The sequence below is a fragment of the Neoarius graeffei genome, chromosome 17, assembly GCF_027579695.1.
Source record: "Neoarius graeffei isolate fNeoGra1 chromosome 17, fNeoGra1.pri, whole genome shotgun sequence".
NCBI classification, from domain to species: Eukaryota; Metazoa; Chordata; class Actinopteri; order Siluriformes; family Ariidae; genus Neoarius; species Neoarius graeffei.
The window spans coordinates 31922513-31937610 of NC_083585.1; the positions used below are offsets into that span (position 1 = coordinate 31922513).

At 40.7% G+C, this 15098-nt stretch overlaps 1 protein-coding gene across 3 annotated transcripts in view; it reads right to left on the bottom strand.

Annotated features, from left to right (window-relative positions):
• Positions 1-2886: 2886 nt before the first annotated feature.
• The window catches only part of kiaa0753 (KIAA0753 ortholog), a 49162-nt gene continuing 36950 nt past the window's right edge, over positions 2887-15098 (bottom strand). For all 3 annotated transcript variants that reach the window (XM_060944016.1, XM_060944017.1, XM_060944015.1), the window contains exons 15-17: positions 14411-14531; positions 8558-8776; positions 2887-3962 (exon numbers count right to left, since the gene is read on the bottom strand). In XM_060944016.1, the coding sequence (XP_060799999.1) occupies positions 3824-3962; positions 8558-8776; positions 14411-14531 (479 nt within the window). In that variant the 3' untranslated portion in view covers positions 2887-3823. The remainder of the gene's footprint in view (positions 3963-8557; positions 8777-14410; positions 14532-15098) is intronic.

Consider the following 15098-nt stretch of genomic DNA (forward strand, 5'->3'; position numbering starts at 1 on the left):
AACCGGAGCAAACCCACATGGACAACATGCAAACTCTGCACAGAAAGGCCCTCGCCAGCCACGGGGCTCGAACCCGGACCTTCTTGCTGTGAGGCGACGTTGCTAACCACTACACCACCGTGCCACCCAATAATCCTAGATTCCTATTTAATACTGTAGCAAAATTAACCAGGAATAAGTCCACTATAGACACATGCAAACCTGTAGTATGTAGTAGCAACAATTTCATGAATTTTTTTTAATGACAAAATTGAGAATATCCAACAAAAAATTCAAACTACTAATTTAAGGTCAGACAATGTAAGTGACCCTGTAGTTAACAATATAACTGTATCAGATCATCAATTAGAATGTTTTACTCCCCTAAAAGAAACTGAATTACTTTCATTAATTTCGGCATCAAAAGCCTCAACTTGCGTACTAGATCCCTTACCTTCACGTCTATTCAAACAGATAATACCTGAAGTAACTGAACCGCTTCTAAAAATAATAAATTCTTCTCTTACAATTGGCTATGTACCCAAATCCTTTAAACTAGCAGTTATCAAACCCCTGATATTCCTGTCAGCTGTCCAATTATCAGCCAATATCAAACCTCCCCTTTATCTCCAAGATCCTTGAAAAAGCTGTGGCACAGCAGTTATGCTTATATTTACATAGGAATAACATCCATGAAATGTATCAGTCAGGATTTAGACCTCATCATAGCACAGAGACAGCTCTGGTTAAAGTAGTAAATGACCTACTGTTGGCATCTGATCAGGGCTGTGTCTCACTGCTTGTGTTGCTTGACCTTAGTGCAGCATTTGATACCATTGATCATTCCATTCTTGTGGATAGACTAGAAAATGTTGTGGGAGTTAAGGGAACGGCCCTCTCCTGGCTTAGGTCGTATTTAACTGATCACTATCAGTATGTTGATATAAATGGTGATATTTCTAGACGTACTGAGGTAAAGTTTGGTGTTCCACAAGGTTCTGTCTTGGATCCACTGCTTTTTTCTTTATATATGTTACCTCTTGAGCGGGACGGTGGTGTAGTGGTTAGCGTTGTCACCTCACAGCAAGAAGGTCTGGGTTTGAGCCCCGTGGCCGGCGAGGGCCTTTCTGTCCGGAGTTTGCATGTTCTGTCTGTGTGGGTTTCCTCCGGGTGCTCTGGTTTCCCCCACAGTCCAAAGCCATGCAGGTTAGGTTAACATGGTTGTGTATGTGTCAGCCCTGTGATGACCTGGCGACTTGTCCAGGGTGTACCCTGCCTTTTGCCCGTAGTCAGCTGGGATAGGCTCCAGCTTGCCTGCGACCCTGTAGAACAGGATAAAGCGGCTAGAGATAATGAGATGCTACCTCTTGGTGATATTATTCATAAACATTGTATTAGTTTCCACTGTTATGCTGATGACACACAGTTGTATGTTTCTGCAAAACCTGATGAGAGACACCAGCTTAATAGAATTGAGGAATGTGTAAAGAACATTAGACACTGGATGCTTATTAATTTCCTTCTGCTTAACTCTGACAAGACTGAAGTACTTGTACTAGGACCACATACAGCTAGAAGTAAGTTTTCTGATTACACAGTAACTCTGGATGGCCTTTCTGTTTCTTCACGTGCAGCAGTAAAAGACCTCAGAGTGATTATTGACCCCAGTCTTTTATTTGAAACTCACATTGATATTACCCGGATAGCTTTCTTTCATCTCAGAAACATTGCTAAGATAAGAAATAGGAGGTCAAGTGCTGTAACTTATCACAGCGGAGTTGATATTCAGTACAACAACAGGACTCTGAGTGTGATATTGCCTTCATACAACAGCTCTGTGTACAATAAATTAATATCAAGTAAGTGACATTTTGAACATAATATGCCAAATGTTCTGTTTATTTTTGCTCTGCTAGCAGAAACAAATCCCTAAGAAGTTACGCTTAATTTATAGCATGATGGCTAGCTGGTTAGCTAGTTTACACTGATGTTACATTCCCGTTAAAGGTGCTTCCAGTAAAATTGGTGTCCCTTCTTCCTTTTCATCTTCATCTGACGAGTTTTCAAAAAGTCACAAGTCATATTCCTGTAAAGTATAATTTGCCATGTCCATTGATGATGATGCTAATACTAGCGGAGTAACCGTTTCAAACTAGGAAGTGGAATTTTATGTGGAGCACACAGACCACTGAGTTCTATATAAAATATAAATACACAAGTGATTATTAAAAAAAATAAAAACTGTATTTAAAAATATATATTTCAGACTTCAAAAGCGGCATGCAAACTTGTCACTTATCTATGCCAAGTCACATAAAATACTTGTTTTGTAATAGATAAAATAAATCACAATTTGACCTTGCCTTTGAATAGTTTTAGACCAAAAACTTTGTAGCATCGTAATGCTTTCAGGAGCAGCATTTTCTTTCATAATTTGTAATTCTTCACTTACGGTGACAAAGCGATTGGCCGCCATTTTGCCGAGTTGCTCGAGGCGATTATCGAGAAATAATCCAAATCTCTCAACCACATGATTTCCTACAATCACCTCTGTATTTATACTAAATCATAATTCAATAGGATAGGCCTTGAGTAATCAACATATCAAATAAATCACTTATTTAATGAAATACTTAAGTACTGTCTATTAAATAAAACCATGAATATGAAATCAGTGCTATTGTGCAGAAATAACTTGGGAGATATTTTCTTATTAACATCAATTTGAGGCTGTAGTGCTTCTAATGAATATTTCATGACCAATGTTTTATACAGTCAATAAAATCTGTAAATCTGTATTTGTGACTGTCCATTAAAAAAAATGAAAATAAATATTTCATCAAATATTTACATGCGTTATCAGTTGAACACCAAAAAGAACTTGTGCTCATCAAACACAAGGCCACATCAGCAATCAAATTTATTCTGTACACAGGTACCTCTAAATGAATACAGATAGAATCAAAAGGGCCAGCTGTCCTCTTGCAATCTCTGTCAACAGACCACACGACATTACCATACTCCTTGAGAGATTGAGATGATTAGTATCAGGCAGAAAGTCCACCAAGAAATGCAGTCACCATAGAGATTCTTGTACTGTAAGAACAGCTACCAAGAAACACTGTCGTGTTGGAAGGTGAGAAAAATCAACTTTTTTTTCATTCATTCATTCATTAAGTTAGGCTACGAATTAGTTTATTTACTTCATACATTTTTATTAAAGCACTAACTCATTTAAAATGAGCATGGCATGGCACCAGAAATGAAGCCTTTGAATGAAACATTCTCACATTTTATAGACAAGATAGCACACATTTATACACACATTCTATAATAAGGGCTAATTCTTTCAATTACTGTACTTATCACCTACAGTATGACAAGCTTGCTTCCCTCTTCCACCTTGTCTCCCATATTAATGAATTTAAACACAGTATAACAACTTACAACTTAATTATACCATAAAAATCACGACAATAAAACATCAAGTCAATGGGAACAGGAATGGTGGCAGGGAGGACCCAGGGCCCCTCAAGTTCAGGGTATGCAAATCAATATTGGAAATAATAATATAAAAATCAAACCCACACAGCCCCAGTATCCTTGAGCCTGGCCACTGATTCATTTGTGTACGAAAAATGTAGTGGTCTAGTTCGAGTTCTATATGGAAGAGGAAATTTATGATAACTTTATGATCCAATAAAAAGTGGGACAGACGAGCATGATTCACATTCATTACCTCCATGCTGAAACTCTGTGTGTTCCTGAGATCCACTATCTAAAGCACTAAGGGGAAAAAAAGCACCCATTATGAAAAGTTCAATATGTTTTATTGTTCACACTGCTACGACACAGATTGAGAAGGAGACTGAATCGGCTGGAGAAACTCTGAGGTGAAGATAGCATCTGCACACTCTTCACAAACATCCTGGAACTCTGCTGCCACGTCACCCAAAGCCTCCATCATCAGCTCCTCAGCCAAACTGAGAGAGAACAGGCAGAACAAAATAAACATGAGCTCTCTTCTTTGTTTACATTAGGCTACAGTTTGCTCAGATACTTTATTCCACATCAGAGGACTGTTTGTTCACTATTCAATATTATAAACAACCAAGAATCATTTCAAATCTTAGAAAAACCTTACGTTTTGTCTCAATATATATGCTTTTTTAAATGCTTTTTTCTATATGCCTTTTCTCCAAATTTTCTTCACAAACAGACTTTTTTCCACCTTCTATAACTAAATTTCCAGTACTGTCAATGGTGACTCATCTTCCCTTGAGAGATAGACTAATACATAGTATCACTAATACTGTACATAGATTACCGGCGAGTGGCCTAGTGGTTAGCGTGTCCACCTCTCAATCGGGAGATCGCGAGTTTGACTCACGGTCGGGTCATACCAAAGACCATCATAAAAATGGTACCTACTGCCGTCTGGCAAGGCACACTGCAATACAGATGTGAGTGGGGAGTCAAACTCTCATGGTTACCAGAGGACCCGCCCCCCACTGTAACCCTAGCTATGTAATAGGCGAGAGGCCAAGGGCTACGGAAACGGAGATCGGCGCCGCCCTATGCGCCACTTGGCGTGGGAAGGACTTTTGTACATAGACTAGTTGACTAATACATTCATTATTCACCACTATGGGGAGCTGAAGGCAAGTTCGGTAGTGGACAAAACAATGAGGCAGATGGTAAAGAAAGCAGCTAAATGCACTTTGATAGCGTGAAAATATTACAGACTAGGGTTAAGCTTAATCTACAGTAAACTGTACACTGTCAAAGACAGTGCAGAGAAATGGCTTTTTAAATTTTGCTTTAATGGAACACATCATGGCGGCATAGTGGTGTAGTGGTTAGCACTCTCGCCTCACAGCAAGAAGGTTCTGGGTTTGAGCCCAGTGGCCGGCGGGGGCCTTTCTGTGTGGAGTTTGCATGTTCTCCCCGTGTCTGCGTGGGTTTCCTCCGGGTGCTCTGGTTTCCCCCCACAGTCCAAAAGACATGCAGGTTAAGCTAACTGATGGCTCTAAATTGCCCGTAGGTGTGAAAGAGTGTGCGCATTGTTGTTTGTCTCTATGTGTCAGCCCTGTGATGACCTGGTGACTTGTCCAGGTTGTACCCCGACCCTTGCCCATAGTCAGCTGGGATAGACTCCAGCTTGCCCGTGACCCTGCACAGGATAGGCAGCTACAGATGATGGATGAATGGATGGAACATATCACTTTTATGGTCAAGTGTGGGACTGTTTTCTTAATCCCAAACCTGCCCATTCGCACTGTGGCGTAGTGAATTCCATCATGACTATTGTTCTGTGATATGGAGTATTCTGTCCATCCCCTACACATCACTATCCAATCCCACTCAGCTATTTTCAAGCTGAACCATGGTGCATACCACCTTCCAGACGCTGATCCAGACTAGGTTTCAGATATCACAGAGCTCAGCGCTGAACATAACAAGAAAAGCTTACGAGAAGCTGCTGTAGGCACAGCATCCACTAGTGAAGGAAGGCAATGTATAAGCAGGGCTCTGTTGATCAGCTTCTGCACTGCATATTTTCAGTCCCAGAATCAACTATTTCAGCTGAGCAACCAGAGCATCCACAAAAGTGCATTTTAAGAATTGGTATGTCCTTAAATAGTAAAATATGCTACTCATAATTTGGATAGTGGACATTTTTTTGAGTGTACATAGCTTTTAAAAAAAAAAAAAAAGCATTGAAGCTAGAAAATTTAAGCCTGTGTACAAGTAAAACGTATAGCATTTGTACTACTCTAAGTACACGGAGTGACATGCCATACTTAAGAGAATATGGTAATACATCAACCTGATTTTTGATGGCTTTTGCAACCGAACAGACGATGTACCACCACAGAGTGCCTGATCATAAGTGCAAGGCAACATCTCAAACACTTGACCTCTAGACAATGAACTTTGTATCTTTATTTACATAAGATATATAGGTTTTTAATCCAGTGCTTATTTTGCATTTACTTTAAAAAAAAAATAACGTGGGATTACTTACTAACACATTTTACACTCATCGGGAGCTATGCTTTTAGGCTGTGTCTAAGTGTATACAGTACTGTGCAAAAATCGTAGGCACTCTTTTTCATACAAATTTTTATAGATTTCTATTTTATGACTTCTACATTATCGGGTCAGTACAAAAATATTTTAGAGTTCCAAACGCTCGTTTTCCAGCACAAAATTAAATGTTATAGAAAACAAAAAGTTTGTATCTGAGCAGCATATTCAATAAGAGAGCACTTTTCAATAAGAATAAGCATATTCAATAAGAGAGCACTTCCTTATATAGTTGTGCTCATAAGTTTACATACCCTGGCAGAATTTTTGCTTTCTTGGCCTTTTTTCAGAGAATATGAATGATAACACAAACTTTTTTCCCCACTCATGGTTAGTGGTTGGGTGAAGCCATTTATTGATAAACAACTGTTTTCTATTTTTAAATCATAATGACAACAAAAAATATCCAAATGACCCTGATCAAAAAAGTTTACATACCCCAGTTCTTAATACCGTGTATTGCCCCCTCTAACATCAATGACAGCCTGAAGTCTTTTGTGGTAGTTGTGGATGAGGCTCTTTATTTTCTCAGATGGTAAAGCTGCCCATTCTTCTTGGCAAAAAGCCTCCAGTTCCTGTAAATTCCTGGGCTGTCTTGCATGAACTGCACGCTTGAGATCTCCCCAGAGTGGCTCAATGATATTGAGGTCAGGAGACTGAGATGGCCACTCCAGAACCTTCACTTTGTTCTGCTGTAGCCAATGACAGGTCGACTTGGCCTTGTGTTTTGGATCGTTGTCATGTTGGAACGTCCAAGTACGTCCCATGTGCAGCTTCCGGGCTGATGAGTGCAAATTTGCCTCCAGTATTTGCTGATATCATGCTGCATTCATCTTTCCTTCAACTTTGACCAAGTTTCCTGTGCCTTTGTAGCTCACACATCCCCAAAACATCAGCGATCCACCTCCGTGCTTTACAGTAGGAATGGTGTTCCTTTCATCATAGGCCTTGTTGACACCTCTCCAAATGTAACGTTTATGGTTGTGGCCAAAAAGTTCAGTTTTGGTCTCATCACTCCAAATTACCTTGTTCCAGAAGTTTTGAGGCTTGTCTCCGTGCTGTTTGGCGTATTGTAGGCAAGATACTTTGTGGCATTTGCTTGGTTTTAACAGAGCCCCTGATTTTCCATTTGTTAATCACAGTTTGAACACTGCTGACTGGCATTATCAATTCCTTGGATATCTTTTTGTATCCCTTTCCTGTTTCATACAGTTCAACTACTTTTTCCCGTAGATCCGTTGACAATTCTTTTGCTTTCCCCATGACTCAGAATCCAGAAACGTCAGTGGCTGGATGAAAGATGCAAAAGTCTGTCTGGATCCCAGAAACTCATTCAGCTTTTATGCGCACACACTGATTACAAGCAAACAGATCACAGGTGAGGATGTTACCTTTCGTAGCCATTCAAACCCATTTGTGTCAACTTCTGTGCATGTTATCAGGCCAAAATCACCAGGGTATGTGAACTTTTGATCAGGGTCATTTGGGTAGTTTCTGTAGTCATTATGATTTAAAAAGAGAAAACACAGTCGTTTGACAATAAATGGTTTCACCCAACCACTAAGCATGAGTGGAAAAGATGTTTTTGTGTTATCATTCATATTCTCTGAAAAATGGTCAAAGAATCATAGATTCTGCCAGGGTATGTAAACTTATGAGCACAACTGTAAAACTGCACTCATTGTACCTGAGATTACCTTTTTTTTTTTTTTAAAGCAAAGGGTCCTCTCACACTGAATATTGACTTTGTTTCATTTATTATGGCTTACTGCTGTTTACAGTATTTTTTTATGTTGAAACATTTCATTTCATTATTTTTTAAGCTATTTTTGGTCGACAGCACTTCTTTGCATGTGCCTAAGACTTTTGCACAGTCCTGTATATTAAAAATTGTGATGTTCTGAATTAGTTTTTGATTTATCTATTGAAAAGATGAATAATAAACTACGTTTTTAAATTACTAGTAACAGTTAATAGCGTCAGCCACAGTGCAGTGCGAATGCTCTAAGCACATCTGTGTATATTTTATTAATGCAGCTTGGGAGTGAGAGTTAAATTGAGAGCGTGTTAAAATTGAGGGCTCTCTGCTGAGCTTTGCAAATCTTTGCAGCATTGCACCAACTGAAAAATTCTGTTTACAAATGCTAATGATGTGGTGGGTGTCCTTGAGAGAATAGTTTTATAGACATTTATGCACAGAGATCATATACCACCAACAGCCTGAATACAGCGAAGTTAGTATTAATAAATAAAACGGCACAATGTTTCAGGTTCTTTTTAGGCGTCCAGGCTGTAAATAAAGTTTTATTAGTTGTGGCACTAGAGAACAGCAGCACAAGCAATGTGTAATCCGTGGCTCCGCTCTGGCCACAAACACTTTCAGAGATATGACTGAAACTTAAATATATTTTTGCCATACAAAATCCTTCTGCTGTTGGAATATATGCTTGTACATTTCAACAGATGCTTTAATATGTCAGGGTCTTACCTTTCAGCTATAGCCAAGGGGTTAAAACTGCCCACTGCTGCATGAGAAACCAGGCGCAGGTAGGAATCATACTCCTCCCTATACCTCTGGACGTTCTTCTGAATGCTGCAGGGGACCTTCAGCTGAATCGCTCCTTTCTTTTGTGCTTGGTCTGTAGACGGACAGCCGGGAACAGCATCAGGTGGTTCCTCATCCAGCATGGAGCTTTCTGACCCAACACTAAAGATGCAAACACAAGACACTGGTTACTCTGTACATTTCATAGTTTAAAATAAAACTGATCATAGGTTTTTTTTTTTTCAAGATTTTTTTTGGGCTTTTTCACCTTTATTGGATAGGACAGTGTAGAGACAGGAAATGAGCGGGAGAGAGAGACGGGAAGGGATCGGGAAATGACCTTGGGTCGGAATCGAACCCGGGTCCCCGGATTTATGGTATGGCGCCTTATCCACCTGAGCCACGATCATAGGTTTGTTGCCACAATAGAGCAAAGACCATTAATTAACTCAACTTTTTAGAAATGGAACCAAAATGCATACATCGATAAAGTGAAGACAAATTGAATAAGATCATTTTCGTATGATAATTGCTCCAAATTGAGCTACAAATGCGTGAGCACTTTAGGAAGGCTCACAGCCAGTGGCCTGGCACGCTGTTCACGTGAAGGGAGTGTAGATGCATGTTAGAGCCCTTCTAGGCAAGGCTGGATTACAGTTCTCACTGTGCCCAAATTAGTCATATAGAAGCAGGAGCACTTTCGCTATCCAAATTTAGAACCTTCACCACCCAAATTTAGAACCTTCACCAGCAATGGCAATTATAATAGCCAGCATTAATAGCTACCTGAAGTCATCTGGGCTTGCTATAGCACTGTGGGAAAGACACTTGCAGGAAAGAGAAGTCTTACGGAATCAAGCAGCTGAAAATTTCACACAAATTAGTAAATTCAATTCCCTCCTTTAATGGTTTCATTCAGTCAGAAGCTGAAAATCATTCTGAATGGTCATGCAGATGTATTCATTTTGGAGCCTTAAGCAGGCTTAGCATTCTTTTATGTGTTATATAAGACAGATAGGGCGGTTTCTTGTAAGAAATGGGGTACAGATGTGAAGTTTGGCAGTGCAGCAGATGACCATTTAAAGCTAAGAACTGAGTTACAAGGTAGGAAACAGGAGCAGCAGAGGGCCATGGTTATAAGAATGGAGATCAAGAAAATGCACAAAACAAACAAAAAAAAAAGACCCTCCTAATGGAGTCTGAACACTCAAAATACAGGACACACCAGAAACCATTTCAGGTTTCACTAGCCACTGGGTTTGAAGATGGTGTAGAGAGGGTATGCTTTAAAAAAAAAAATCTTCAGAGTCATGGCCAGGAGCAAGATTATAACCTACTTCACAGGAGTGCACCATGCATGGGAGACGGACCTCAGTCTGTGAGGATCATATTCAAAATAAACCAGAGAAAAGAACAGTGCCTGAAAATCTCACACTACTATAAAGCAGTGCCGCAGGCTCTCCACTGATCTGCTCAGGTGAGTTTCTGCTACTTTGCACATATTATAATAAAGTAATAATCAGTCACCATGTTTCTCTCCGGAATCAATCCACTCTCCTTCTCAGCATGCGCCACCCCACTCACTCAGAGCAGTCTAAAGATGTACATTGCTGAGTTTCCCAAAAGCATCGCAGCACAAAGATCATCGTTAAATGGTAAAGTAAGCAGCACAATTAACACTCTCTCTCCTAGTTAAGATGCTCTTAGCATTAAGAGGCTTTTGGGAAACCCAACACAGTTTGCTTCGAGAGGATCACTGGCTTATTTTTCTTAGCAAGGAAAAAACAGTCCATCATCCAATAAAATACCTCATCTAACTGCTTTTCTACTGGACATGCAGCTCCATTCACACGTTACATTGCAGCTATTTCCATCTCCACGTGAGCTGAATTTAAGTATCCCTGCTGGATTTGGTTGCCCTTCTTACCCAGGTACTATGCAAGCTGAGCCTGGACTAAAAATATTGCAGACTATTGATTGGTCTAATACAGTCGTCACAGAATCGCTCTGATTAATGTGTTTGTCTGGAATTGTTTCTCTACAGGCACAAAAATCTTCAGTAGGAGGCTAGTGTAATATCTGCCAAAGTTTCCCATGCTCTTAAACAGACTGCAAAAAAAAAAAAAAAAACCACTCTATAGTGGGGTTTACATTAGACCGTATCAGCGGATCATCAGATTAACGTTTTTAAAAACGATTAGCGTGCACACCGCAACGCCAATACACGGATACACTAATCACATGACTAATTAGATGGCACCTAAGTTGAAATGTGTAATGTGTAAATTTCTCCTCAGCGGCTCCGCTCCGCAGGCATCCTGCGCTCCAAATCACTCCGCCCTGAACAGCGAGTGCCCTCTGGAGGGTGTGCACTCCCCGGCCCTGCGTAGCTCACAGAGCGCGCGAGTGAAGCGCACGAGCAGTGATTCGGGACTGAGCCGCTGTGTGTGTGATCCCAGTGCATATCGGGCATGCGCAAGTCACTTACCACTTGCAAGCGGAAGGATGGCAAGCCTAAAGACAATCATAACTACACAATGGGCAGTATTTGCATCAGTATTTGCAGTATTTTCATACTTTTATACTCTTTAATGAAAGGTGATACAAGGCGGAAGTCCGCACCATTTTTCAGCAGTCGCGTCACATGACCAACGCCAGCGAATCAGGAAGGTGGATGTCACAGTGACGTTGTCCAATGACGACATCAGCTAGAGCTCAGCACAGCGTATCCGCGTATCCTCAATGTTTACACAGCACCGGACCAGACACGAACTGGGTTGAATACGTGGGCCCTGGTGGATTCCCGTTTCCCGGCGTTTCAATGTGAACGGACAATGCATCCGCGAAGAAAACGAGAAAGATACGGTCTAATGTAAACTTGGCCTATAATGGTAATCTGTTGTGCTACATTATACACTACATAGCCAAAACTTTATGGACACTTAACCATCACGCCCATGTATGGATCTTCCCCAAACTGTTGCCATAAAGTTGGAAGCAAAACATTGTATAGGATATCTTTGTATGCTTAGTATTACAATTTCCTTTCACTGGAATCAAGAGGCCCAAAGCTGTTGTAGCATGGCAATGCCCCTGTGCACAAAGTGATACCCATGAATACATGGTTTGCCAAGGTTGAAATGGAAAATCTCAAGTGGCCTGCATAGAGCTCTGACCTTAACCCCACTCAATATCTTTGGGATGAATTGGAAAGCTGACTGCACCCCAGGACTTCTCACTCAAGATCAGTATCTGATCTCATTAACGCTCTTGTGGCTGAATGAATAAAAATCCCCACAGCCATGCTCCAAAAACTGGTGGAAAGCTTTCCTAGATGTGTGGAGGTTATTATAACAGCAAAGGGAGGAATAAATCTGGAATGGGACAGGTCTGTGATGGTGAGTTGCCCACAAACATTTGTGCATATTTGCGTAATTCTGCCACATCATTTTAAATGATTTCTGATCACAAAACAGCAGCTTGGACCACGATCTATTCCACATACTGACTTTGGATAGCCTTTCTGCATATCCCAAAAACATGATCATCCTGGCGGCACGGTGGTGTAGTGGTTAGCGCTGTCGCCTCACAGCAAGAAGGTCCGGGTTCGAGCCCCGTGGCCGGCAAGGGCCTTTCTGTGTGGAGTTTGCATGTTCTCCCCGTGTCCGCGTGGGTTTCCTCCGGGTGCTCCGGTTTCCCCCACAGTCCAAAGACATGCAGGTTAGGTTAACTGGTGACTCTAAATTGAGTGTAGGTGTGAATGTGAGTGTGAATGGTTGTCTGTGTCTATGTGTCAGCCCTGTGATGACCTGGCGACTTGTCCAGGGTGTACCCCGCCTTTCGCCCGTAGTCAGCTGGGATAGGCTCCAGCTTGCCTGCAACCCTGTAGAACAGGATAAAGCGGCTACAGATAATGAGATGAGATGATCATCCTGGAAGAGATCACTTCTACCATGATCTATATGTTTCCCCATTCAGTCAATGTGATCAGTCAGAATTACTCTGTACTGATTAGGAATGACTTCCTTCATAAGGGGAAAGGGGACCCAAATCATTCCAGCGAAATGTCCCACACACACAGAGCTACTGGTTTACTTTTATTTTGTCACTTGTCTGTTCTTCCATTTCCATTACCTATTCTACTTACTATTTTGTACAGAACAAAAAACACAGATTAGTCCTATCATTTCCTGTATATCTGCTGGCTGAATGTAGTATTTATGTGCACAATTGCAATGGTGTTTGTTCTGCGGGTATCCTAATCAATTCCATCAGAGCTGCCACTGCTTTTTTCCTGGCCTGGCAACAGTATAAAGGAATAAATAATCCTCTCTCACTGGTCTTCCCACTGAGCATCAATATTTGTACAACAGCCACCAGGAAAGATTTTGAATTCAAGCTGTCTGGATTTTGATCAAGTATATGGATGTTGTTGGTTGACTATTTCATCGAGTACATTTTAACCACACTATATAGACACTTGAAATACAGTACATCTTATTCAAATTTCCTTCAATACAAGCAAATTGGGGGGGGAGGTCCGTCTCAGTTAGTTGCCCGTCACACTGACATTGTTGCAAATGTTTTCTAAAACAGAATGACTGGAATATTGACGTTCCTTGTCATTTTAGTGAAAAAGTATAACGGAGGGGGCAAAGCCAATCATAGAAGCCCATTGGCTGTGTACAGGCTGTTGATCCAGACCCAACAGACAAAGGATACGCATCCATTCATACAGAGAACACCACAAAAGGCACCATCACATCCAACACTGGGTACAGGAGTAAGGGCTCAACAACCATGACAATATTTACTACAGCGGGTCATAGCAGTGGAAAATGGAACATTCAGAAACACCAGGGTGTGAGTTTAAATGCCCTTCTGCAACTTGGCACAAAGCATCTGTTTTTTGTGAAGCAAACAGATGCTGCTGCACTCAGCAAAGAGCGCTTTCTTAAAAATTTTAAAGCGTAAATAAGTAAATAAATAAATAAATAAATAAATAAGACACTACTGAGAGCTATATAAAACCATGTACTGAGTCACAAAGTTAGCATAAAATTGTTTATCTTTACAGCTTTGACTGGTTTGGGTTCTAAGGAAAGGAGCACTTTAATGATACTGTTAAATGTTGTCCACTAAAATCTTGCTCAAATGCCAGTCTCACTTAAACCCACAGTGTGTCTAACTCTCCCTTTTGCTCATTCGATGTTGTTTAAGAGTCCAAAATATGTGAAGCAGCACCAGCTGCAACCAGAACCCTGGCCGAGACACAAATCCGTCTTCTGCTTTTTCACTTTTTGTTGAAATTCTGAAAGCTGGCTGGGTAAATACATTGGTTATATTAGGGAATAAATTTTCTTGCTGCTGTTTTTCCCCTTCAACAAACATTATAGTGCATAAACAGAACCTGCTAACACACTATTTCTTTGCCTTACTGATTACTGCAAATTACTCAAGGGATTTTGCTTGTTGGCTTTATAATACATTAGGTTGGTCTAATATGTTATTTGTATGATGGGTTTAATGGTGCATTGTGTGTCATACACTCAATTTGAGGACACCTACCGTATAATCATCTAAAATCACTGATCTCTCCTTTGAATGCATTATCCTTCATTCAAATCTTCTCCAGACAGATGCTTTCCAAATGTTAAAAAATTTCTCAAAGTTAAAATGTCTATAACAGCTACTGTTCATAATCAAATGCTGAGAGAAAGCCTGTGTTTCAACTTGAGCAGTCAGAGTCCTTCGGTGTGTCATGTCCGGCGTCTCAGACGTTCACAGGTTACTTACCCAGTCTCCACTGGCCTTTGTAGGACAATGTCTCCTGTAGTGGCGAGTCTCTGGACTGGTTTGGTCAGTATTATGGGTTGTGGAGATGCAGGCCTGGAGCTATTTGGTTTTCTCCGGGTTCCTAAGTCACAAACATCAGAACAACAATTACGTCAACAATGGTGCCACCTGCTGGACAATATCATCAAATAAATTGGAAATAGTAAGCCTCTTTATAAAACTGCTTGCAAAAATATACAATCTATTTTGGTATTTTCACAAAGCAGTGAAAGTTAATGCCATGGTTATGAATAATCCTATTCCTTGGTCAGATTATTCCTAGCCACGGCCTTAACTTTCACTGCTATTTATTTGATATCCAGTTATATCTCAGTACATACTCCCTCACAGACTCCCCTCCCAATACACTAAACAGATTATATCACAGATTTAAGGCTTTATATGCAGGATAACTTTCTCAAACTAAACAGTGATAAAACTGAAGTTTTAAATGGTCAGCCCCAAATACTTACTATCTAAATCCTCTTTTTTATGTTAGTATTGAAATGGACAAGACAAAGGAGATGATGGTGGACATGAGGAAGGAGAAGAGACCTCATTGGCCACTGTTCATCTGGGAGCTTCAGGTGGAGAGGGTGAGCAGCTTCAAATATCTGGGTGTTCACATCAGTGAGGACCTCACGTGGAC